General features: G+C 53.7%; 6 protein-coding genes and 1 pseudogene across 7 annotated transcripts; 3 read left to right on the forward strand and 4 right to left on the reverse strand.

Moving 5' to 3' along the window:
- Positions 1-586: 586 nt before the first annotated feature.
- On the reverse strand, positions 587-1,420 carry GCG54_00015597 (uncharacterized protein; the record flags this gene model as incomplete). Its single annotated transcript, XM_045415377.1, has 1 exon — positions 587-1,420. One exon carries the CDS (start codon positions 1,418-1,420, stop codon positions 587-589), a length of 834 nt encoding a protein of 277 aa, XP_045262104.1.
- A 1,248-nt stretch (positions 1,421-2,668) lies between these two features.
- On the forward strand, positions 2,669-3,944 carry GCG54_00015598 (Dehydrogenase azaJ; the record flags this gene model as incomplete). The annotated part of the gene is made up of 5 exons (XM_045415378.1): positions 2,669-2,816; positions 2,876-3,010; positions 3,066-3,275; positions 3,328-3,698; positions 3,756-3,944. 5 exons carry the CDS (start codon positions 2,669-2,671, stop codon positions 3,942-3,944), a joined length of 1,053 nt encoding a protein of 350 aa, XP_045262105.1.
- A 1,015-nt stretch (positions 3,945-4,959) lies between these two features.
- GCG54_00015599 (uncharacterized protein) lies at positions 4,960-6,070 on the reverse strand (the record flags this gene model as incomplete). The annotated part of the gene is made up of 3 exons (XM_045415379.1): positions 4,960-5,755; positions 5,809-5,879; positions 5,936-6,070. The coding sequence occupies 3 exons, from the start codon at positions 6,068-6,070 to the stop codon at positions 4,960-4,962; spliced, it is 1,002 nt and encodes a 333-aa protein (XP_045262106.1).
- A 1,506-nt stretch (positions 6,071-7,576) lies between these two features.
- Positions 7,577-8,059, forward strand: GCG54_00015600 (uncharacterized protein; the record flags this gene model as incomplete). The annotated part of the gene is made up of 1 exon (XM_045415380.1): positions 7,577-8,059. The coding sequence occupies one exon, from the start codon at positions 7,577-7,579 to the stop codon at positions 8,057-8,059; it is 483 nt and encodes a 160-aa protein (XP_045262107.1).
- A 550-nt stretch (positions 8,060-8,609) lies between these two features.
- GCG54_00015601 lies at positions 8,610-9,317 on the reverse strand (annotated as a pseudogene). Its single transcript has 2 exons — positions 9,089-9,317; positions 8,610-8,976 (listed from the first exon to the last, which is right to left on the reverse strand). Coding segments are annotated over exons 1-2 (596 nt in total).
- A 2,614-nt stretch (positions 9,318-11,931) lies between these two features.
- On the reverse strand, positions 11,932-12,747 carry GCG54_00015602 (uncharacterized protein; the record flags this gene model as incomplete). Its single annotated transcript, XM_045415381.1, has 1 exon — positions 11,932-12,747. One exon carries the CDS (start codon positions 12,745-12,747, stop codon positions 11,932-11,934), a length of 816 nt encoding a protein of 271 aa, XP_045262108.1.
- A 922-nt stretch (positions 12,748-13,669) lies between these two features.
- On the forward strand, positions 13,670-18,629 carry GCG54_00015603 (Killer toxin subunits alpha/beta; the record flags this gene model as incomplete). Its single annotated transcript, XM_045415382.1, has 8 exons — positions 13,670-13,687; positions 14,044-14,415; positions 14,476-14,718; positions 14,768-15,210; positions 15,313-15,375; positions 15,430-16,018; positions 16,039-17,549; positions 17,603-18,629. The coding sequence occupies 8 exons, from the start codon at positions 13,670-13,672 to the stop codon at positions 18,627-18,629; spliced, it is 4,266 nt and encodes a 1,421-aa protein (XP_045262109.1).
- Positions 18,630-23,422: the final 4,793 nt, after the last annotated feature.

The following is a 23,422-nucleotide window of genomic DNA, read 5'->3' on the forward strand; positions in this document are numbered from 1 at the left end:
GCGGTGAGATTGCCCCATAATATGGCGATGGGCTATGAAGAATGAGATTCTGCGTGCCCAAAACGATCGAAAAGGATCAGAGACTCCTGCCATCACGAGATGGACCTTTGGCATCAGTGATGAAAATCACCGCTAAAGCTTGAAAATAGAGATGAACTTAGGAGTGGACTGCAGCCTTAGTATATGGGGTTGACACCCAGCCCGCATAACGCGGAATGGCCAAAGCCTTTCAGTCGAGTGACCGGGAAGGTGCGGCAAAATCTGAATGACCCCGCTGCAGCGCGAAAGGGCTTTGCGTGTGGCTGAGGTCTGCTGTGTAGCTAATGATAGAGAAAGGATACGATTGGAGCGCAGGACCTTCAACCGACCTCCTGTATGAAGCACAAAAGTGAAGATTCAACTTATGATAAGTTCTAATATAGATCCTAAATGGGCTTAGGATTGAAAGCCTTCCGAGCTTTTGTAACGATCACTCTGTTTACAATGAACCGATGAACCCTAGACTAAAGAAGCCCAATGGAGCTTCTCAGTTCCTTACGAGGTTCTACTACATGCACCTGGGAAGCTACTGTGACTTGCCGTCCAGTTAGTACACCCAGGCCTTGTTAGGCACCAATGTCCCCTGAATGAGATTCTCCCACGCTCCTTCAACCCCACCAGATCCAGAAACTCCACTGCCTTTGACCAACTCAATGTCGCCAAGATACTTCTCCTCAACTGCCCTATTAAAAGCCTTCTCATTCTCCTCAAAGAACTTCTGTCCGCCCTCAGTAGCGATTCCGATATCGATGACGAATGTCGTGTTGAGCTCAACAGTAGAGCGAGACTGCCGCTTCGACCCTAGGAGAGAGACCAATTCATCGGCAGTCCCCATCTTCGGTTCAACTCCGATCATGACTAGCGTAGTTTGCGTCTCAGGCAGTGCCTCTGAAAGTGCCTCAACGAACCGCTCGGTAGTAGCTAGCGGTGCGCCGTGATCAAGAACCACGACACGCTTCGGCTTGAACTTTTCGATCCACGCAACGGTCTCCCCAGCCGCCAGGCCATCGTAGCTAACGGAACTAACCTCGAACGGGGCCTGTGGCGCAGGCTCCAGAGCTTTGGGCGACGACGTCGCGCACAGAAGGGCAAGCGGGCCATTAACGCCCGGCTTGCGGTTCCGCGTGAAGTTCCAGGTGGAGCTCCTCCCGGTTCTGCTCGACGCTGAGAGGTTCACAAGCACAGCGGCGCTAAGGTCCCCGTCGCTATCCGTCCATTCTCCGCCGTGTACGCCGAACGGATGGGCTGGCTTGTACTCCGTCGGGTAGCAGTAGCGGTTGAGCACGTAGCCAGCGTTCCAGATGGAATAGGCGTTGGCGAAGAGGGCCCTGGAGTCGTCGGACCGCGTTGTCTCGTCGATAAGGCTATACTCGTTGTACATGCTCCCGAGTGCTTGCCGGTGCTCGCTTAACTCATGGAAGCGAGTCTTGTTGGTCGCTAGCTTTAGGTCAACTATATGGGACGAGGCGGGCCAGAAGCCGTACAGGAGGCTGCCGGCCGGGAGAGAGTCGACGTTAGACTTAAGCACCCTGCCGAAGCCCCACGCTGGGACAATACCCCACTCGTCCTTGTTGTTATATGGGGCTGGGGTATCAGCAGGGATGGGCTAGGTAGACCACTAGTGCACGAAGTCTCTAAGCTTAGCGTAGGTGAGGTTATTTGATGTTATTGCGATGAGGGACGACTGGGCTTGGATAGAGGAAGGTGCTAGTGCTGGAAGGGAGATATTGACTGGAACGACCTCATGCTGGGCGAGGTCCTTCTTAGATATGATGTGGATTGCAGTTGCTATGTTGAAATTTCTTTGAGAGTGATTGATGCGCTAGTTTGAATCTGGAGTACAGGCTAACTTCTGAATCTAATGGGGGGAAAGATGTGAATTATACGCGTTTCAATTGAGGCTTGAGGAGTATGGGTCCCTGTCTGCGGGCTGCTGACTGCTAGGGCAATTGAGATAGTCAGTCGTACAGTCAGTGGGGCCAATTATCAATCAACTGCTGGAGGCTTAAACTCCTCAACCCGTTTTCGCTTGGTAATCATCCTTCTCGATGAGGCGGGTTAAACTGCCTGTCTCCGTACAGTTCAACTATTCCAGCTGCGTGAGGCCTTCAGCCCTGAAACGAAGCCATCCGATCAGCAGGATGTTTGTTTATCCATGTTGCAGCGCTTCAATCAGGCAGGCGATGCAGGGCTTTTGTGACGACGCATACGGAGATCGCCGCAAGCGCTAAGCTTTTCACAACGCCACTGACTAAGACGCCTGTGTTGGATATGGCGTCTGTGCTGCGTAATGATTAGACACTCTGATGTTCGTGAAATGACGGTTGTGCTTGCATCGGGATTCGGGTTTTCGGGGTCGAGACCCGTTTGTGTTGCGGTCCGGCCCGCAACGAAGACGCCGGCCAACGCCGATTTGTAATCAAACATCAACTCCACGGCACGAAGCCGTCAGACGATCTAGCCTCTGTGACGTGTTTCTGGTGAGGGAAAACAAACGACGAACTTGGGGAGATAGGTAAATATTAACCATTGACCATCACCTATTTCACTGTTGCTCTGGTCTTCTCTTCGAACCATCTTCTTTTTGGCGGCATCCACACTAAAGTAATCGTTTTCACCACGATCTACAATGGCCGCGAAACAGTGTCAGGCTCTTGTTACTGAAGTCCTGAGTACAGGACTGCCGACTATCGTTAAGAAGGCGATTCCCGTACCTCAGCCGGCGTCCAATCAGGCCTTGGTGAAAGTTTCATACGTCGCCCAGAACCCGACCGACGGTTAGATATCCTGCACCTCAATTATCACGCTTTGCTTGAAATATTGACGAGAGCAACAGTTCAAGCGCTTGACAGAAATGCCTTTGGCGAAGGCGCAGTCCTTGGCTGTGACTTCGTCGGCACGGTTGAGGAAACTGGCGATCAGGCGCGAAAGCTCAACAAAGGGGATTTGATAGCCGGTTTCATCTGGGGCGGTAGGTTGGTGTCAATCCTACGATCGGAGTTGGGCTGACATTGTTTTCACCACAGGCGAGATCAAAGGCCTCGGAGGTTACAGCGAGTACACTCTGGCGGACAACAATATTAGTTTCCGCCTTCCCAAGAACATTACCCCCGAAGAAGCTGCTACACTGCCTCTGGCATCGATGACGGCTTGGCTTGCCCTCTTCTCCAAAGATTGCCTGGCTATTCCCAGAGTCAGCGGTAAAAAGGCGTCAGTTTTGATCTGGGGTGGAAGCTGTAGGTGATCTCGGAATTCGGCAATAACGACCTGCACTGACTGGTTTTGTAGCAAGCGTCGGCCTGTATGCGATCCAGATCGCGGCTCTGCATGGCTTCGAGGTGGTCACAACTTGCAGCGCCCGTCACTTTGATCTGGTGAAGCGTCTGGGTGTTACGCACGCATTTGACTATCACGATGATGACGTTATAGACTTTATTAAGAAGGCGGTACCAGGTATCAAGTATGCATTCGACACCATCGGGAACAAGACTTCGTCTGGTCTAACCTCGCGGGCTATCGACGAGGATGGCAGTGGTTTGTGTACTGTGAGGCCGGGGAAGGCAAACATCGACGGAGTCACAAAGCAGACAAAGGTGTCTGATGTGTTTGTCTTCACTGCTTTCCTGAAAGAACACCGCTATGGGAAGTTTCACTGGCCTGTAGGTTATCATTATTATTGCTTCCGCGATCTAGATAATGTCATTAACTGTGATTAGGCACATGAGGAGGACCACAGGCTTGGAACTGAGTTCTTTGAGAAGCTTCCTGGCTGGGTTGAGGATGGGAAGATTAGGCCCTCTAAGCCTACTCTTGTTCCTGGTGGTCTTGACGGCGTGATGAAAGGATTCCAGGAGTACCGAGATGGAAATGTCTCGGCTACTAAGCTCGTCTATAAGCTGAACTAAGCATTCTTTCAGAAGATTTTCAGACTTTATTAGGTTGAATATAGTATGTTCTGTCTGGAAAGGCTGGCTGTTGAAATATTAGGCGTAATGTGTTTCATTGGCGCGCTCTGCAGACGAGCGAGTTGCGCACCTCATCACAGCTACGTCACAGATGGAGCCAAAAAGAAACACCAGAAACACCAGATTAATTGAAATTTACCACCTGAACATCAACGAGACCAAGGCAGCTGCCGCGGCTTAGGATTACAGCTGCGTTCGCAAGAGTGTCTCATACAGCACCGACGCCGGAAGCTGGGCTTCGTTACAGGTTTCTCGGTGATCTCCAATAACAATAAAGCAGACGCCTCAGTCATTCTATCAATTCAATCAATAAGCCCACGACGCCGTCTCATGCATCGCCACCTCGCCAGCCTCAGTGTCACACCTTACGTGATCTTTTACGCCGAGAGCAACTTCTACACCATCAGTAATACGCCGATCACGGGCACCACTAGGAACCGCGTTCCGGATGCCTCTTCTCAGCAATTCACATGTCTAGGACAGTTTTCGATGCTGTGCCCAAGTAGAGCAGCATCTGGTAGAAGAAAGAAGATATGCCAACGTTCATGGCCCCCTGGTTTAGTAATGACGTCGCCCGTGATGCTTGTTACCTCATGGACGCGTGTACTCCGAAGGATGATACTGTCGAAGGGTCTCAGTTTGCGTACGGCTACGGAAAAATCGCCTGAATACGAAAGCCTGAGACGCAGCATTGCGTTTCAGCTGCTCACTTGTGCATATCGCGTTGCGCAGCGGATGGCACAGCCGGACCAGAGATGCGAGAAAGGAGCCAGTGAGCGGGCTGGGAATGGAGAGAAGGATGAGGAACTGCACAACTGAGCTTCACTAGGCTTGTGTACGCACGATGGCGTTTTGGAATTGGATGTCCCGAAGATCAACACAATCGTAGATGAACCAAGTATATTACTATGAACCCTCAGCGTCGCCGAGTCATCATGTCTCTCCGGGAAAGCTCTTAGTTGAGGAGACCGCTGCCAGCCGTCAAGTTCAGTCCCACGGACAGGTTGCCAAGAACCGAAGTGCCGAGCCAGTTGCCAATGTGGGAGTTCACGGCGTCGATCGATTCCCACATCACAAAGTGGCCTCCGGTTACCGAGTGGCGGGTGAGGCTGTCGAAGTACGTCTCCATTCCCTCCGACAGCGCGGGAGGTAAGGCCGGATCCTGCAAGCCACCGACGAACAGGGCCGGCTGCGGGAACTTGGCCGTCCACGTAGTATTAGTAGTCGGGAACAGCACCAACTCATCCTTCCAGTTAGGCTCACTAATACGATACCAGTTGAGCGTCCTGTTGAACGGGTCGGCGGAGTAGTTCTCAACGTAGAAGGCCATCTCCTCAGGGGTCAGGAACGGCGAGTCCTCGGTGACCTGGTCGAGCAGATCGAACTCAAGCCCATCACCAGTTATATTAAAGGCCGATACCCCGCTAGGCAAAGTGACACCATAAGCGGTGTTGAGGATCTGGCGCACGCGCGTGGCGTTCTGTGGTAGACCAATGTATTCCTGGACCACGTCGGTACGGAATTGCAGCTGGTAGCGCAGCGAGGGCAGCGTAGCGGCTTCGTCGACATAAGTAAGGCTCGGCGGGGTGAAGGTTGTACTGAGAACGAAGAAGGCTGAGATCAACTCAGGGTGCCAGAGAGCGGCACGGTAAGCAACAGCACCTCCCCAGTCGTGTCCGCCAAGAACAATGCGGGAGAGGCCGAGGTGCTTTGCAAGGGCAGCAACATCGTCGGCAGCACGCTTATAGGTACTGGATCAGAAGAGTAAGCATCAACGTCTCAACAAGCGAGGCCTCGAACTCACTAGAACTCAATCTCTTCCGGGGCATCAGTGCCGCCATAGCCCATCATATCAGGAGCCACGACCCGAAGGCCCTTTGAGAGAAGGAGCGGAATCTGGTTACGCCATCCCAAGGACAAATCAGGCCAACCGTGGAGGAGGAAGATCGTGCCAAAACATCGTGACCCAAAGCCGGCTCTGCGACAAGGTAGTTGTACGTAACGCCGTTTAACTTAGCGGTATGGTATTTAACCACAGGGTTTTTGCGAATTGTTACAGCGGGCATCGTGGCGGACTTGCAAAGAGAGTGTGGGCGTAATAGTTGTGACTGCGATGTCGACTACAGACGAAACAAGCCAACTTCGGACGAGGGTTTCCTGTGCACTATGTATAAAGACCACCAGGCAGGCCACTGTGATTTCTCAGCTGACTTCTTTTTGCATTTGTAACAAGGCTCAGCTGAAAAACATGACACTTCGATCGCGTCTATGGATACTCTGGGCCAAAAATTCCGTTTTTTTCAAGATTGCCAAGATATTGCCCCTTTTCTGTTGTGCTACTTGTGAAGTGACATGGCAGGAAGAACGTTTTTACTCAATACCCAGAAGCACTACGGCAACAGGGCGAAGACAGCCCGGGCCAATTATGGCAGGGCTTGTCCTGTCGTTCCCCATGTTTGACGTCCCACGGGACCAATCACTAGCAGCGCTCACACTGTTGCAATTAGCACCGTTACTACTCAAAAGTAGCTTGATTACTACATCGCAAGCCAATTCTTAACCCAAATCGTACTGACTAATATTAGATTGGTAAACGTATCTCTTGGTTGAGGCCATCCAGGCCTCCACGGCACTGCGCGCTGGGGTCAGTAGGCGAGGGGAAGGGCCCGGGCCCGGGCACAAGTGGGTTTTCACCGCAGGGCCCACAGGGCGTTTAGGACCAAGTCAAGGTTTACAGAGCCATATCCGTACAAGGGCCGTGCTTACGTTTAGTGCACACGTGGCACCTGGCGCGGACCAGTTCTTTACACACTTCAACTTGCTCAATCTTTCCTTGATCTCGTACAGGCTTCAGTAAGGCAGCACTTTGCTATTCCACCAGCGAACTCTAGCCTGCAGAGGCCTTGGCAGGTGGATGCTACTGCCCCAGGCTAGGAACACTGACCGGAACCAATTTGATCCCCGTCTGGTATGCTTTGCAACTAAGAAAATTTGTAAGCAACCGAATCTGTGGGCTGTGAAGGTGGGAGTGTTTTCCGTGGCGAGGCGCGATGTCGATCGGCAGCCTGCCGACAGGCTGAAGACCTTGGGCATGGAGCCATGTGCGTTCAAATTCCGGTCGTCCGGACTGATACTGAATCCTGTAGGTTAAACTCCAGAAGCATACAGTGGGAACACAAGCTTTCACAAAATCTAGCAACGTGGCAGCAATGAGGAACCCATACAGGCACAGGTCACAGCATTAGAAATATGCAATTTAATAAGCAGCCCTATCTATTCTTTCCCGACCAGTTACAACATTGACGTCACATTTTGCAATGGTCCATGGTAATGGAATTTCTTTGTATTGCAGCACGTGGCGCAGTTAAGATGAACTCCTATCAATTGCAGTGTTCTTAGTAAGCTCCGGCTGAATAGGATCAAGTCCGGCAACTGGTCTCTGTCGTATCTGTCCCAGGATATAAGTAGGTTGGGCTGCATCCGTACTCAGTTCCAGTTGGTGACACATCAACGAAATCTAGACGCAATACTCCATTAAAGTCCCACCCATTACCCCGTCTCAATCCGACATCATGCGCGCCTCCTTACTATTCGCCTTGGCCGCTGCCTTGACCGCAAGCGCCGAAAGCCTTGTCCCTTGTCAGGAATCGTCAACCCCCTACTGCCCGCCTCGCTCCGCAACCCCAGAGGAGCAGAGGGCGATCCTCAATGAATTCATCCGAGCCTTCTACAAAGAGAGGAATGCCAGGAAAGCTATGCTCGGCCACGTTGCGGAAGACTACATCCAACATAACCCTGATATCCTCTCTGGCCGTCAGAACTCTCTCGACGCTCTCTCTCAGTTTCTATCACCCAGTAACGTTAACTACACAATCATAAATACGGGCCTCGACGATAATATCGCCTATATTCATTACCGAATGGACGTTGTTGGAGCTTCGGAACCTTCCGCTGTCATTGATGTCTTCAGATTTGACGGCACTTGTATCATGGAACACTGGGATGTGGCACAGCAGCGGCCTGCAAACGCCACCAATCCCATCGCAATGTTTTGATTCTGAGCGCGAAGCGTACTGGTTGTGACGCCGCGGACGGTGTCCGGCCAACGCGGGCGTACGTTACAGATGCGCGGCGCATGGGGCTGAATGCGAGTTCACTGGCCGCAAAAGCATAATCGCGTCATGTACGAGGAAATGCTACATGGTATATTTAGAGGGGCTGCTACTGCTGTACGTAGGCCTTTACAATGGAAACGTGAGCCCATTATATCATTACCCTCCCTTGTGACGCCGTTATGCAGTTGGTATTCATGGGCTGTAGAATGTCTGGACCCGCGCTGCTCTGTCGGTCATCGCATTTGACCGTATGATGCGCACCAACCGCGCGGCAGACTGTTTTCAGCGCGCTGCTGATGAGCCCATTGTTAGATTCGGAAGACGACTCTAACGCCACGGAAATGCGTGTGAGATAGCTACGAAGGAGCATGTTGCGAGGTTTTTAGCGCCTGAAGCGACGACGCAAGCGCAAAATGGGTAGGTAGCAAGGCTGCGTGGGCCTGGGGGTGGCGATACCGTTGCCTGTTGAAGTGGTGACGGTGGGCGGGCTCTAGGTGAACGTGGCAACGCTGATGATCCCGACGCAAGCGTACGCGTTGACCCAGAGTCCCGCGCAGGTGCTGCCGGCGGACGGGTTCCATTCCAGGAACTGAGCGAGCTTAATGCTATCGGAGCTGACCACGCTGGAGCACGACTCGCCCGACTGCACAAAGTAGAACTTATTACAGTTATTGACGATCTGCGCCTGCGCCACTTGAGGCGTGGATACGCCGTTTTCGGTCGACGTCGTCGTCGGCGGGGTTGTCGTGGTCGACGTGGTCTTGATGGCAGATGTCGTGGATGACCGGCAGTGCTGACGGGCGACTCAAAGAAGGCCTCAACGCAGTACGAGTGGCCTGTCTGCAGGACGCATGTGTCTGTGATGGACGGGTTCTGGCGAGTATTGTTAGTTTACTTTGAGCATTTCACGAGGGAAACTTGAGGGTCTCACCAATCTTGAGAAAGAAACCAAGTCGAAAGCATTCTAACTCAATAGAATGCTGCAGCTCTTGGCCGTGGTCAGGTCAACCCACCAGGTGCAGTACGAGGTGGTGTTGGGATCATATGTCAACGAAGAGGACGAGCCATCGCAGCGAACATGAGCCACGCCGGCCAGAGCCACGTCGACGAAGCCGCCTGCGAGCAGGAGTGATGGCAGCACGTAAGACAGTATGGTGTTCTTGGTTTTGTCAGTTGATGGTGGTGACACTGATGCCATTATCTTGCGTGTTGGTAATGATTGAATCTTGAGAGCCGATCGACCATATGGTCATCTGCCCGACGATCTATATATGCGTAACCCTTTTGTTTTTGCCTACCAAGGCATTGCGTCGTTTTGGCACAATCCCTTTCGCCCGGCTAGAGTGGAAGAACACCGGTCTGGACAATTAGGCAGACGGCTGCCCAGAACTGCTGATCGGTCAGTCTTGCTGATGACCCGAGTTGGAGGACACTATCGCCACAAGCGTTTCTCATTTCCTCAACCGGCGTCACGGGGCATCACGAGGTCCGCACTGTCGAATTCAACTATATCGCTCATGCTTCGATCACACGACCCCAACTACTAGCTGTGAAGTTTGAGCAAATTTGATATTGCTACCCGACGTAGCATCGTCTTTATTCGAAGGTTTATTGTTAACTGGGGGAGCATTCCTTCGTCACTGACATCCCCGGAGCGGCTGATTTCGAAGGTGTCATTGTTTTAAAGATCTAGGCCTGGAGTCTTTTCGTTGACTTCAGAATCATTCAAAAAATGCAGAAATGGATCCCAATGTTTAGGAGGCTGAGCAGCGCATGGATAAGTCCAGGTGCTTTCGAAGCTAGTCAGCATGTACCATGCGGCACAAGCCGCTCGGCAAGCCACCCGGATATTCCTTCAGAAGAAGTAAATGAAGGTTTCGGCCCTCCTACGGTGGACAAGACCAAACCGGAAATGAGAGCCGGAAGCAGGACTTTGGAGTTGTGAGACTTTGGTGGTTTTCTGGCGACTGCAGTGAGCTGCGAAAATGTGAGAGTTTCTATTTTGATCGCTTTCGCTTTCAAGGTCAACTGGGCTCCTCACAATTATCACGGGAATAACATCACGCTCGCGGACCATAAGTTGGCAAGATGGATAGACTATGGTACTTGGGGACACTATTCAGCTGTGCATGTTCATGTTCAGTGCATATGTTTAATGTACATGTTCACGTTTGATATATCCCCGACAAATTGATTACATGAATAGGTTTTTGTCCCCCTAACCTTTCATAGTGCATGCGAAACGTCCGCAGAGACATTTGAAGGAGGAAAAGTTGTCAACTAGTCGTGACCCCAACCGCATCTAATGAAAATTGAAACGTCCAAACTTAGGCAAAGACATTGGCAGCCTCAGCGATAACGCCAATGCCAGCAAGCATCCACATGTCCGTTCTTTTCACCAACCCAGCTGTGTTCGTTGTGCTGCTCGTCGTCCCAGTGACCGCCGTGCCGGGGTCGGTAGACGATCCGGAAGAACCGGTGGTGGTGCTGACGTGGGGTAAGTCGTCCAGCACGCAGCTGGCGTAGGCGATGGTCTGGTTCAGCCAAGCGTGTTTGAGCTCGCCTAACCGATGCGCACTCGACCAACAAGCAGCTCACGCTCTCGCTGTTGCTGCGCCAGAAGGAGGCGGCGGCGCTCTCGTACGATGCAAAGGCCATTGTGAGCGCGGAAGTTCCCAACCGGAAGGCGGTGAAGCCGCACAGCTGCGACAATTCAGTCACGCGGCAGTTGAATAGGTCAGCCCCCGTGACCGTCTCGAGGCAGGGCTCCATGAGCTCGTCGACGTACATGTTGATGGCCCCGCCCAGCGTGCCCGAGGGCTTGGGCACGTCGAAGTATCAAGACAGGTTCTGCGTTGCGCATTGCCATGGGTCGCGGAGCGTCGATGAAGGCTCCAGCGTTGGCAAAGGCGGCGAAGTCATAGAGGCGGATGAGGGCGGCGCGGTTGTCGCCTGCCGGGCATAAAGGGCGATGGTAGAGTCCGGGACGGCTGCCACGGAGGCACCTTGGATGGCGAGGACGGCCAGCTTCATCATTGCGTCCAGACTTGGAGTCTGGTATGATACGATGATTGCTGAACAGCGCTGGTAATAGTATTGAAAAGTGACAGAGGAGGAAGTTTGTGGCAGCAAAGAGCGAAGAGTCAAGACAGGAGAGAAAAATCAAGACGAGGTGAGAGGAGCTCAACGAAGACGCAAGTGACGCAGAGTCACAACATGTTAGTGCCGCGTTGGCAGCCTCGCGCCTATATCAACTGCGGCCATAATCATCAGCAGATAACCTGCGTGTATGAGAGCAAAGGTGATTGAACAAGCGGAGCACAGCAAGTTGGGTTTGCCTCGTGCTGCATATGCCGATTAGGCGGCGGAATTCTCAACTGCAGTTCGCCAAGCAGGATGAGAGCCACCAGAAACAATTCACGGCGAGCATGATCATGGATGTAAGCTTAATCTCCCTGTAGCCAGTCTTGTTCTTAACAGGCGTTTGTTAATTCCCCGCAAGATTATGTTCCGTCGAGTGTTACATGGCGTCAGTTAATGCTAAAGTTGTCCAATTTTCTCTAAGTGGACTCTGTTTTGGGGATCCTTCATTCGCGGAAAGATGCGGCCATCTTTCAGAGTAGCGTCTGATTCACTATTCCCCCGCATACATTTTGTTTGCCTCGTGCTGTGCCGCACGCGATGGGACAGATCTGTTGATAAGAGCCTCTGTCAAAATGCTATGTGAAGAAACAAGCTTCTCGCCTCTGTAAGAATACCAAAACTGCTGAGCACGCCAAGCAGGCAACCGAACACACTAATTCACATCAACTCTAAGCGCCCTCTTCATCTCTCCCCTCCTCATCCCCTCCCTGCTCTGTTGCATCCATGACGGCCTTTGTCTCCTCGAGGCACTCCTCCTTGCGATAGTGTGGCGAATTCGGCCAGCCGTGGCGGCGGAAGACATCCTGGAGCGCCGGGATGGGATTCCTCGACGTGATCTCTGAATCCAAGACCTCATACTCGTTCCAAGGCACCCAGCGCAGGGTGCGGTACTGAGCCTTGAGCATCTTGAAGAAGTCGGCGACAGACCAGGCAGCGCCGTCGGCCCGCCACTCAGCATCCTCGTCATCGTCGCAGTAGTCGTACGGGTCGTCCTCGATGCAGCGGGGCCCGTCGCGGAGGCGGCCAGGGCATTCGGGCCAGTAGACGACGCCGAGTTCCGTGTCGAGCAGAAAGACGTGGTGCTCGCTCATCGTCAGCCCGACGACGTGCCCGGGCACGTTCTCCGTAATTGCGGGGCCTTCGCTGATGGTGCGAAGCTCGTCGATGTCGCTGCCGCCCTCGCGCACCCAGATACCGGACGCGTGCCAGTCGATCCAGCGGCCGCTGGGAGTAACTTCCGGTATCTCGCCCTCGTTGACATCATTGCCTTGACGGACGTACGGAAGGTGTGCGAGCAGGCTCAGCACCTCGTCCGACTTGCCCAGCTCCTGCAGATCAGAGGCCAACGTGGGCCATCCTCCTGGCGGCGGGTGCACGATGGCTGACTCGGGAAGGTACATTTTGGTCAAGAAGGCGTAGAAATCGGTCACGGCGGCGACCGTGGCCGCCTCGGAGTACTCGACTTGGTCAAGCGTGACTGGCATCTCGTCAATAGGTCTTGTGGTCCAGGTCTCGGATTCCTAGCGGCGTGTCCGATATCGCTTCGGCTTTGTGGGGTTGTGAAGGGAAGGAGTTGGTTGTATTAAAGCTACATTTGCTGATGGACAGTTGAGAGAGCAGTGATTGTAAAAAAGATGAAGAGCGAAGGCGAAAAACAGGCCTGATGAGGCACAGCGGCAAGGGGCTTTTGTGCCACACTTCTTAGGTAAGCCGCTTGACCAGAAGCGGTTCTTATTGTGACCTTGCGCCTATCCTTCCCCCGGTCTGGTCTGTAAAACATGATCCTTCTGCGCGACCCTGTGTTAGTCGACATGATTCTTCCGTGCGACCCTGCGCTAGGCTCATGAGGAGATGACTGTATGAACGGTGTCATTGGCGGACGGCTCACCCTTGAAGTGTGCCAAATTACGGAGATAGAATCTGCATGATCGCTCACGGCTACAAACCCATCGCCAACCTTCACAACGCTGGAACGGAAAGGCTTTTTAAGCTTACTTCCAGAGGCCATGTCTGAATTGAGGTTTGTATCTGTACATGAGCGATATACTCGCCAGGTTGCCGAGGCAGAAAATTCGCTGCTTCGGTAGAGAGGAGGCTTCGGAAGGATTCGGCCTGAGTCGGGCGTTGCAGATTCTTCAATGTCGATGATCAGGGATAGCCAACTCAAACACCAGACGACAACTTAGCAGTCTTATCGACGGCTTCATAAGCAGGCAGAACGGTCTGGTTCGATTCAGCCCTGGCCATGTGCATTGTATTATATAAGCTTTTCAACATGACATGTTCGCGCCGCAGAGTCGCAGGTGATTGTGAAATGAAACTGCAACTTAAGAAGACCAGAAAAGTACCGTGATCTATCACATATCAAAGGAGCAACTCAGGGGCTGATCCTACGAAAGTGCCAAAATGTCTCGATATAGAGAAGTGAGTCGGGGGAAAGACTCGGTACGCAGCTCAGGCTAACCACCCGCTCAAATCCATAAGCTAAAGGCGTATGGAGATCCTAGGCCCTGTGAATGTGGACGCCCCGGAAAAGAAATCTTGATAATACCCGAGGCATTTAGAGAGGTGCAAGCAGGGGAGAAGATGGAGCCATACATGTCAGCTGCCAACGAGATACAAAGCATTCTAGAGTCGCTGGGTCTCCTGAACATATCGCTAGAGTCCATATCTTCAATGCCCTCTCTGTGGCCCTCTCTGATAACATAGTGACTACACAGTCGGTGCCGCTCATTACTTGCTCACTCACTGGGTGGTCGACGACGTAAACGACGACAAAGTTCATCACCGCTTCCCTCATCTTGGGGGCAAGTGTCGTGCAATGTGCCGTCAACCCTAACGGCGCCAGGGTCGTCGTACCCGTGGGAGACGACGGAGCCTCGCCTATTGCCGACATCAAAACCTACGACCCGGACCGGCATGACTGCCCACTTCCTTGTGCTCACCTCGATAATGTGCACACTTGGGTCACCTACCTCTCTGTCGACCGGCTCCGTCGATGCCAGCAGCCCACGCCGCTGCAACTCTCGGCCACACAACGGCTGAGCGGAGACATGCTCATCCGCGTCTGCACGTTCGGAGGCGCCGGCGGTGGGGAGCCCATCATCACATCAAACACCAACTTGACTTGTACGATCACTGAGGCTTCCAAGGTGGCCAACTAGATTGCCGCCGACGTGGAGAATTGGAACAAGTCCGACACGTTGTTCCAGCCTTCTCTGAACCGGGCGCCGGCGTGCGGCGTACTTCCGGGCGGGGAGGTGATGAAGACTCTCCCGGTTTCAACTAACAGCAGTGCCGATGGCGACGGGGCCGACAACGTAGGCGACGCAACGCGTCTGCTCGAGGCTATGAGTGCGTATTTTAGCGCAACCGACAGCTGCAACGAGATGTTGTTATTCGGCTACCATAAGCAGACCGTTGCTGGAGTCTTTATTAGGGCTGGTCTGCGCAAGGTCACTCACTGTTGGTGCGACCGTAGATTCTCTGGGCGCACGCCTCCAGATTGACGGCCGCGTGCCCAACCGCTTGGTGATGCAGCTCTGCAAGGCCGACAAGCCATCATCAGGCGTGTTCGGTGGTGTTGTAGAGAACAAGGGCGACCTCGCCGCCGTCAAACAAACAGCTGCAGACTGGCAAGCCGGGATGTGCGCCGCCGGTGACAGCCTTGTGCCGTCGGGCGAGCTGAAGGATGAGGCCGTTTTGGACATTGTCGAACTCCACAACAAGAACGGCACTCTGAGCAACAACGCAATATTGTTCAGCAACACCATACTGGCTAGGAAATGCATGGCAATCCTGCCGCGCCAGAATAAGTTACAAGGAAGCGACTTTGGCTCCTACATCCAGGTACTGGGCGGCGACACATGCACATCGCTGGCGTTCCGGTGCGGCATCGGGGGCTCCCAGTTTACGACGCACAACCCAAATGCCCTGCAGCCAAACCAGTATGTCTGCTGCTCCGCAGGCGACCTGGGAGGCTGAAAGCCCGCGCCAGGCGACGGAGGGACGTGTGTGACGCATCTTATGGCCTCGGGCGACACGTGCAGCTTCCTGGGCCTTCAATACGATCTGACGGAGGAGGAGATCGAAGGCTTCAACAAGGGCAAGACGTGGGCGTGAACCCAGTGCAAGGACGTGCTGATTGACTGCAATATGTGTCTTAGCCCCGGAAACCCGCCGCTGCTGCCGCCACAAGAGGGAGCGCAGTGCGGGCCACTGGTGCCGGGAACGACGCAGCCAACGGACGGCACATCAATGGTGGACCTGAACCCATGCCCGCTCAAGGCATGCTGCAGCAACTGGGGCTTCTGCGGACCGTTCCCGGAGCACTGTGACATCCACGCGCCGGAAGGCGGAAGCCCCGGGACCAAGCTGCCCGGCTTGCAGAGCACGTGTATCTCCAACTGCGGCAACGAGATCAAGCAGAACTCAGGTCCACCGGCTGCCTTCTCGCTTGTCGGTTACTATGAGTCGTGGAACATGGGCCGCCACTGTCTCTGGTTGCGGGCCGACAAGGCCAACACCGACGGAACTTACACGCACTGGGGTTTCGCTGAGATTGACCCAAACACTTGGAAGCCCGTCATCACTAACCCGCACAGCCAGTGGGACGCGTTCAAGAAGCTGGAGCTCAAGCGCATCCTGTCGTTCCGCGGCTGGGCCTACTCGACCGAGCCAGCCACGTACAACATCATCCGGCGGAGACTTTTGCGACCAATCTTGCCCAGTTCGGCAAGGATGAGGGCATTGATGGTATTGACATTGACTGGCAGTACCCGGGCGCCCCCGACATCATGGTCGACGGGAAGGCGATCGGGCAGACCGGGGACGGCGTGGCGTACCTGCGCTTCCTAACGTCGCTGAAGCAGAAGCTTGGCACCGACAAGTCGGTCTCTATCGCAGCGCCTGCGTCCCACTGGTATCTTAAGGCCTTTCCCATTGACCGCATCTCGGCCGTGATCGACTACAACGTGTACATGACGTACGATCTGCACGGCCAGTGGGATTATGGTAATGTCAACGCCTTCAACTCGTGTCCGTCGGGGAAGTGCATCCGTAGCCATGTCAACCTGACCGAGACGCGCAACACGCTGTCCATCATGACCAAGGCGGACGTCGCGAACAACAAGGTCATGGTCGGTGAGTCCGACTACGGCCGCTCGTTTCATATGGCCGTCGACGGCTGCTGGAGCCCTCTATGCGTGTTCATGGGGACGCGCACCGAGTCGGACGCGAACCCCGGGAGATGTACCGCGACCAAGGGGTACATCTCCAATGCCGAGATCAACGAGCTTATCACCCAGGGGTCATATTCGCTGCTGTTCCACGACGGCGACTCCAACACGGACGTGCTTCTGTACAAGGGCGACTATGTGAGTTACATGACGCAGGTGACGAAGCTGACACGACGAGACGAGTGGAAGACGCTCAACTTTGGCGGGAGCATCGATTCGGCCGTCGACCTGCAGACGTTTGGTGATGATGACATGAAGGTGCCGATCAATCGCGGCGGCGACACGGGCGACGAGGGCTGCGTGTCGGGCGAGGACAAGACGGCGAACTCGGGCGACCTGTGCAAGTTTACCTTTTGCCTCGGTTTCTGTCCGGAATCGCTGTGTGAATGCGTCACGAGGGGCGAGATGCTCACGATTCCGCCGGAGAACCCAGTCGAGGGGGACATTATCGCGTGGAACGAGGTCGACATCGACTTAAACCGGCTGTGTCGCTTCGCATGCTCGCACGGCTACTGCCCGTATGAGGTGTGCGCGACGGCCGTGGTCGACAAGGACGAGGACGACGGCATCATCGAAGCCGGCTGGAGCCCCGAGAACCCCAACTATTTCAACTACACCGAGGCGAGACTGGCCAACGCCAACAGGTGCCTCATCTACCAGAATGCCCGACTGAGGGACGAGGCGCAGTTCCAGTGCGACCCATACTGCAAGCCGACGCTAGACGAAGCCAAAGAGAAAGGCCGGACATCTAATTATGATCGTGTTGGCTTCTTCTCGACCAAGGAGTATCTGGACGGCATCACGTGGGACAAGTACCCAGGCACGTCATACTACGTGGCGCCGGGCACCTGCTCGTGCGACAACATGCTCATCAACGAGATCGCGGACACGGTGCTCGAGGCGCTGCCCATCATCGCGCAGATTGGGTGTTATGTGCTCATGTCGTCACTGAGGCTGGTGCTGGATGTGGGCGCTAGTTTGATCCTCGGCGTGGGCAAGATCCTCGACGCCGGGCTCGACATTGCGACGACGGCAGCGCAGATGGCGGCGTATTCATATCCCGAAGAGGAAGATCCCGGAGGCGCTTCTCTTGGTGGCTCAGCCCGTGCGGCGGGACGGACCTGGTGCCGGAGGAGATCAAGGAGATCTTTGGAATTCTGAGTAGTGTTGCCGACGGCGTGTCGAGCTTCGTGAAGCCCGAGGCGTCCAAGGGCAGCGGCCAAAAGGGCGACGACGCAAAACCCACAGACCGATCCAAGCACAAGGTAGGCACCGGCAGTGGTCCCAACGTGATGGGCAAAACGCAGCCGGGCAGCGGCGGCATCCGCAAGAAGTGCAACGTACCCAAGTCTCAGTCGACGCTGCGGCTGGAGGCGGCCAAGAACACGATGCGTCGGCAGTCGTGGATTGCCAGCAAGACGCAGAAGGAAGAGCTCATCATCACGTCGCTGACGTATGGTGCTCGCGCGACACAGGTCCAAGCCACTTGTTATGCTCAATGGTCGCAGACCTGCTACCATTACAGTAGCGTCATCCGCAACAACCAGGCGTGGGCGACCATCACATGTCCCCAAGCTGCTGCCACCACCGCTCATCGACAGGGTGCCCAGGCGACGGCGACTTGGAGCAGCCAGCACCGCGGATTCGGCTGGACGCGCAACTTAAACGGCCAGTGGAAGGCCTGCGACCGCGACGAGTATCCGCCCGCCGATCTGTTAGCCGCCAGCAGCCCGGCTGTTATCAACTCAGGAATCGACCGGACCGGCCAGCTGGTGCGATACATCCCGGACAAGGACGATCGCAAGGCCGGCCAGATGTGGAAGGGCGCCTATTTCGCCAGCACTCTCAAGGAGTTATCCGGTGCCGACTTTGACACTGCCGTGAGCCAGGCCCCGAACAGCGTCAAGTCGGTCAACCGCCCCAAGACAGGGCTGCTGCGTACGTATGTCGGTGTCGGCGTCAACACGCACCCCGAGTTCACCATCTCGTCTCACGGCCACTCGGGCAATCCTCCGGCGAACGATGGTCTTAATGACAACAAGTGCTGGCCCAGTGGCATTGCTGTCCCAGACACGGGCTTTGCCCTGCTGATGTACGATCCCTACTACGACACCCACCCTATGCCGTAAAAGTACGATCGGGCGTACGTGCAGGGTTCGAGTGGATTGTGATCTTGTGTTCTTTTGTTGTTGTATATAAGTCTAGTGTGGCATTTGCGGTTAAGCAATGAAGTTAGTACTAATATAAGGAATATACCTTTTCGTTCTGGAAATTCTCGATGGTCAAGCATGGAGCGGGCGCTTCTGCTTGGCGAGAGTTAGCGATGAAGTCCTCAAGGTGAAAAGTCAGACTGACCTGTCACCATGTGGAGGCGGAGAGACTCTGGCCATGACCCGGGAGAAGGGGTCAACTGGTCTTGGTGTTCCCAAGACTTGATAGATAGAATCTATAGTAGGTTTGGATGATGGACGAGATGGATGCGCTTCGAGGCTTTCGTAGGGCACTCAGAGGGCTCCTTCCTTTGGGGCGCGAGATTGGTATCCTTCGGCAGTTGGCTCAAACTCGGCTGACCAGCTCGATAACATAGTCGCGAAAGGTCAGGCATTCAGATAGTCACCCAGTTGGCTTTCCATGGTGATCTGGCCCAGCGTCGCCTTTGGTATCGTATTCGTGGTGATTGACGCCAAACAGCCGTCCCCAACAGGCAATCTCTTGTTGACGTTGTCGGCGGATGACCAGGTCTTGCAGGAAAGCCTCTCGGATGGATGTTTCCGAAGGTTCCAGGCGGGCCATGTGGACGAAGTCGTCTACGTCTCCGAATCTCTTTGCTTCTTCTGGGCTCACGTACGCGGGAATCTGAGAGGAGCGTTCGATTTGGTCGATAGTGAGCTCAGCCCGTCATTAGCCTTTTGTCTCTATGCAGGTGATTTGCAAAAGAGAGTGGAATGCCGCCGAGTGGCTACTTGCCAGGCACGGTCGGGTATCGATATTCGGGGGAGATTTTCCCGCAATGGGTGGTGCGTGGAGGCATCACGGCCCTTTCGGCATTGAAGCTGTGTGGTGGCACACGAGGTGCGGTTTTGCCGCCGACCTCCATGGAAAAAAAAGAAAAAAAAAAGGGAAGAAAAACGTCGCGATGCGTCGAGGTTCGCACGTGACGGAATGGTCCAGGACTGAGGACTGGGCACGGAAAGCAGGAATTGAGGGCAAGAAAGTGCATAGAGTAGGAGCAACAAGTCTGGCAGGAGCGGTCGGGTAAAAGTGAAAGGATGCCGCACTGGTCCTGCCTCGTGGAGAGCGGGTGACGCAAAGGCAGCCACAGAACCCCCAAAAAAAAAACCTGGGTCATGCCTCAGCTGATGCTCAGTCAAAAAGTTTGAGAAAGAGTTACTACTTCGTCAGAGTACGAGGCACGGTGGAGAAACATCAACAGCGGGAAACGTCGTGGTGCAGTCGAGACACCCGGTGGCCGTTGATGAAGTTAGATGCGTGGGTGGCACACGCCAAAATACAGTTTTCGGTGGTGCTCAGAAGGGTCGGAAAACTCCCTGTCACCTGGCTGTGGCTGAGGTGTGGCTCAACAATTCCCTCCGCCGCAGGTTCTGAGCGCTCCACTTTCCGCACTGCTTTCACCGGAGGTAGAAGACCTCAGGAGTGGGCCGTTGTACCACATACTCTATTTCACATGGGTGAACCGTGTGCCTGGTGTGCCTTGGGCACTCACGTAAGAATTCCCCGACGCACTCACTACCTTAAGGTACGGAGTAGACTCCAGCCACAACACAACCGCTGCCCAATTGAGAATGTCCGAGCCGACCGACCAACCTACCGACCCAGTGACCGATGTCTTTTGTGTACTTACTTTCCATGCCGGATCGTGAAATCATTTCAACAAGTTTGTCAATGAAGCAATGTTATGCATCAAGGTAGAGCTTGAAAAATGGATGCACGCCTGGCGGCCGGCACCACAAAGAACCTGGGCTGGTACCCAACCTTCGATGATTTGCGCGGTTCTATTGGCCAGTCAGCCTGGGCGCAAGCTGCACCATAAATTGACGATTTTGCCTGCAATTAACGACTTGCGCGAGCATTTTGTTGGCGCCGTTGACGACCTCAATGTTTGAAAATTTCGCGCGCAGTTGACGACTGACACGACTTGCGCAACTTGCGTCATGACGAGGCCTGGGCAAAGTGACGTTGCAATTGGCTGTGCGATTGAACAAAATGGTGGGGTATCCGCTCAGGCACGCATCATGTCATCACCGATGAGCTGGACTCGCTGAAGTGGCACTTGAACATCGAGAAATCAGCTGTCCTGTGTTGCTTGAATTTTGCCTCGTTCCCTTAGGCAAAAACATCGCCGACGGTTCTTCAATGGAACCGGACCCAATTCCAATCATTTCCACCCTGACACCTTCCCACGCCCTGCCGACACAAATACGACGGCCAGTCATCATCAGCGCGATGCCATCAATCTTGGCACTCCGACGCCTCCGATGCAGTCGCATCCTTTCATTACATTGAGTTATGCTCTCCGGGCGGATCCTGAATTGAAGCCAAATGCGCAGTCCCATCAATCAGAGCAGTCCGCACGGGATGTATTTCGCGCAATTTGACAATGCTGCGATCAAGGATCGACACTTTGATTAATTAGCGACGTAGAAATCGACGAAGTACAAGTAATCGAAAAGTTTGCGCATTGGACGTCATACATGTAGTACTGTGTAGTCTCGCGGCTGATTGTGCGTGGAGCGGCCTGATGGATTCGGCTGTGAGGGCCGGTCCAAGTGGTGTGGATCCTTTGCGGAAAGACGGGATTTGGGCCGGCATGCTGGCCTCGGCCCCGGGACCGAGTTGCGGTAAGAGTGGGGTCTCTGCCCGGACATCAAAACCCACCTCACCAAGATTGATCACCCATCACGTCGAAATTACAAAGCGTTCGATGGAGGCGGAGGGTACTATATATGGGCAAAAGTCAAATTACTCCGGATGATGAGGCATAAGATGGATAATATAATGAAGAAATTCAACATCCTTTAAGTTCCTCGGTCCCTCAGAAGACTGTGGTCGGCGTTCCTAGGTGTTTTGAGGCTAAAGTCGCCAAACGATTTCAGTTCGACCTTCATCCATAAAGAAACCTGAAAATCGAACTCGGCAGCGCCTGAATCTCTCGTCAGTCATCATCCTGACCCTTCGCACAATCACTCTCAATCAATCCAAGTCGTTTGGAGTGAGTCGTTCGCTTCTTTCGAAGGTCCATTGATCAATCAAACACATTGCCCAGATGAATGATACAACAGCAGGATCTTTCAGGGGGAGATGCTTTTCAATGGAACTACCAGCAGATTTTGAACGAGTCACCCACATCATCGACAACATCCCTTTGGCCCACGTTGTAGCATTTACTCCCTGGTATAACGTCCAGCTCGGAAGTGTGAGAAACAGCAGCTATTGGATGATGGTCCTACTTACCACTGCGAGAGTGCCGTACGTAATTGGGGGCGACCTGTATACCTTTCGTCGCGCTTATTTCTGCTTGCGTGAAAGCCAGAGAAAGGCTCCGAGGGAACCTGCTTTCTTCACGCAGAGGTTCCCTTGAGTTACCGAATGCATTCTTTTCATCTGGGCTGGTTCCACTGAAGCACAGCCTGACTCAAATAGGGAGGAGGTGTCGTCAGGAAACGTCTCATATATCAATTTGTTCTCAGCGAATTTCACATCGAATCGTGACATCAGCATAGATGTTGCTAGGCACCAGAGAAAAAGCTCATCAGGCATGTCTGTAGGCTTCAAGAGATACTTTCCTTTGAGATAAATCATCACTTGAAGGAACCTGCCGCGAATAATTGATACGAGATGTGGACTGCCGGCTTCATGGCTAGGGTCTGCGCAGCTACATGAATCCTATAGGTTGTTTCGGCATTGCGCGCAGGAGATTTGTCCAGTCGGTGCGAATGTTGAGACTACCATTAACACAGCCAGGCCCATTCTGAGATGTGTGCATAATGGCTACAACTTTACAATACTCAGTGGCAATAAACACTGTTATCCACTCGACCGCATAGCATGTCCTTCCAGCGGATATCAAGGATAGTGACCGCCTAGTGATGTCCGGATCGTCACGAAACACAATAAATGTTGCACGGCGCGGCAAGTTTCTAATGTAACCCAGTGCCAGTTTCATGGAGACTCATGCACCTGCGGTCGAGTCGGTGACAACGGAGCTGTGCTCAGCGTGAGATAATTCCCGTGGGACGGAGATCTGCCAAAGTTACGGTGGCATGATCCTTGGGGAAAGACATTAGATGCTGCCGAGGCGGCCAACTCGCCAGACGAGGCAATGATGGGCTCAACTCCAATTTTTTGATGTGCATTATTTATCCAACCGAAAGTGTGCTGGATGTTGGTGTTGTAAGAAGAAGAGAATTGCAAACGGACAACACCGTTGTGCGTCCACCCATCAGGGAGCATCTTGATCTCATAAGCTGTGTGTATATTGGTCTAAAGCATGGTCACCTAAGCCATCCAGGTCGACAAAGAGGTTCAGCTAGTAGGCAACTTGGGGGAAAAGAATCGACGGCAAACAGAATCAAAGGGATGCATACTGCACGATATTCCCTTTGACGACTTTCAAAGGAATAAGAGCACTTCCACCAGGAACGTTTCTAAGTCTTTCATGACGGCCTTTGGGACGGCTGTGGATTTAGTAGATGATATGGATAAGGGCTCTGCGTCGGCGTGTGTAAAGTAGCAACAAACCAAGCTGAGAAAATCCTTAATATCGTGATGAGATCGGCCGAGATCTAAATTCTGGCGAAGGTGGAGCGTAGGCCTTGGCTAACGTCCATGCCTCCATTTCCAGGTGCGACTGGGGACACTGGAGAGGAAAGTCCAAGTCTACCAAGAGGAAAGCCATCGGGCA

This window comes from Colletotrichum gloeosporioides (genome assembly GCF_011800055.1).
Source record: "Colletotrichum gloeosporioides strain Lc1 chromosome Unknown consensus_58, whole genome shotgun sequence".
In the NCBI taxonomy this organism is placed as follows: Eukaryota; Fungi; Ascomycota; class Sordariomycetes; order Glomerellales; family Glomerellaceae; genus Colletotrichum; species Colletotrichum gloeosporioides.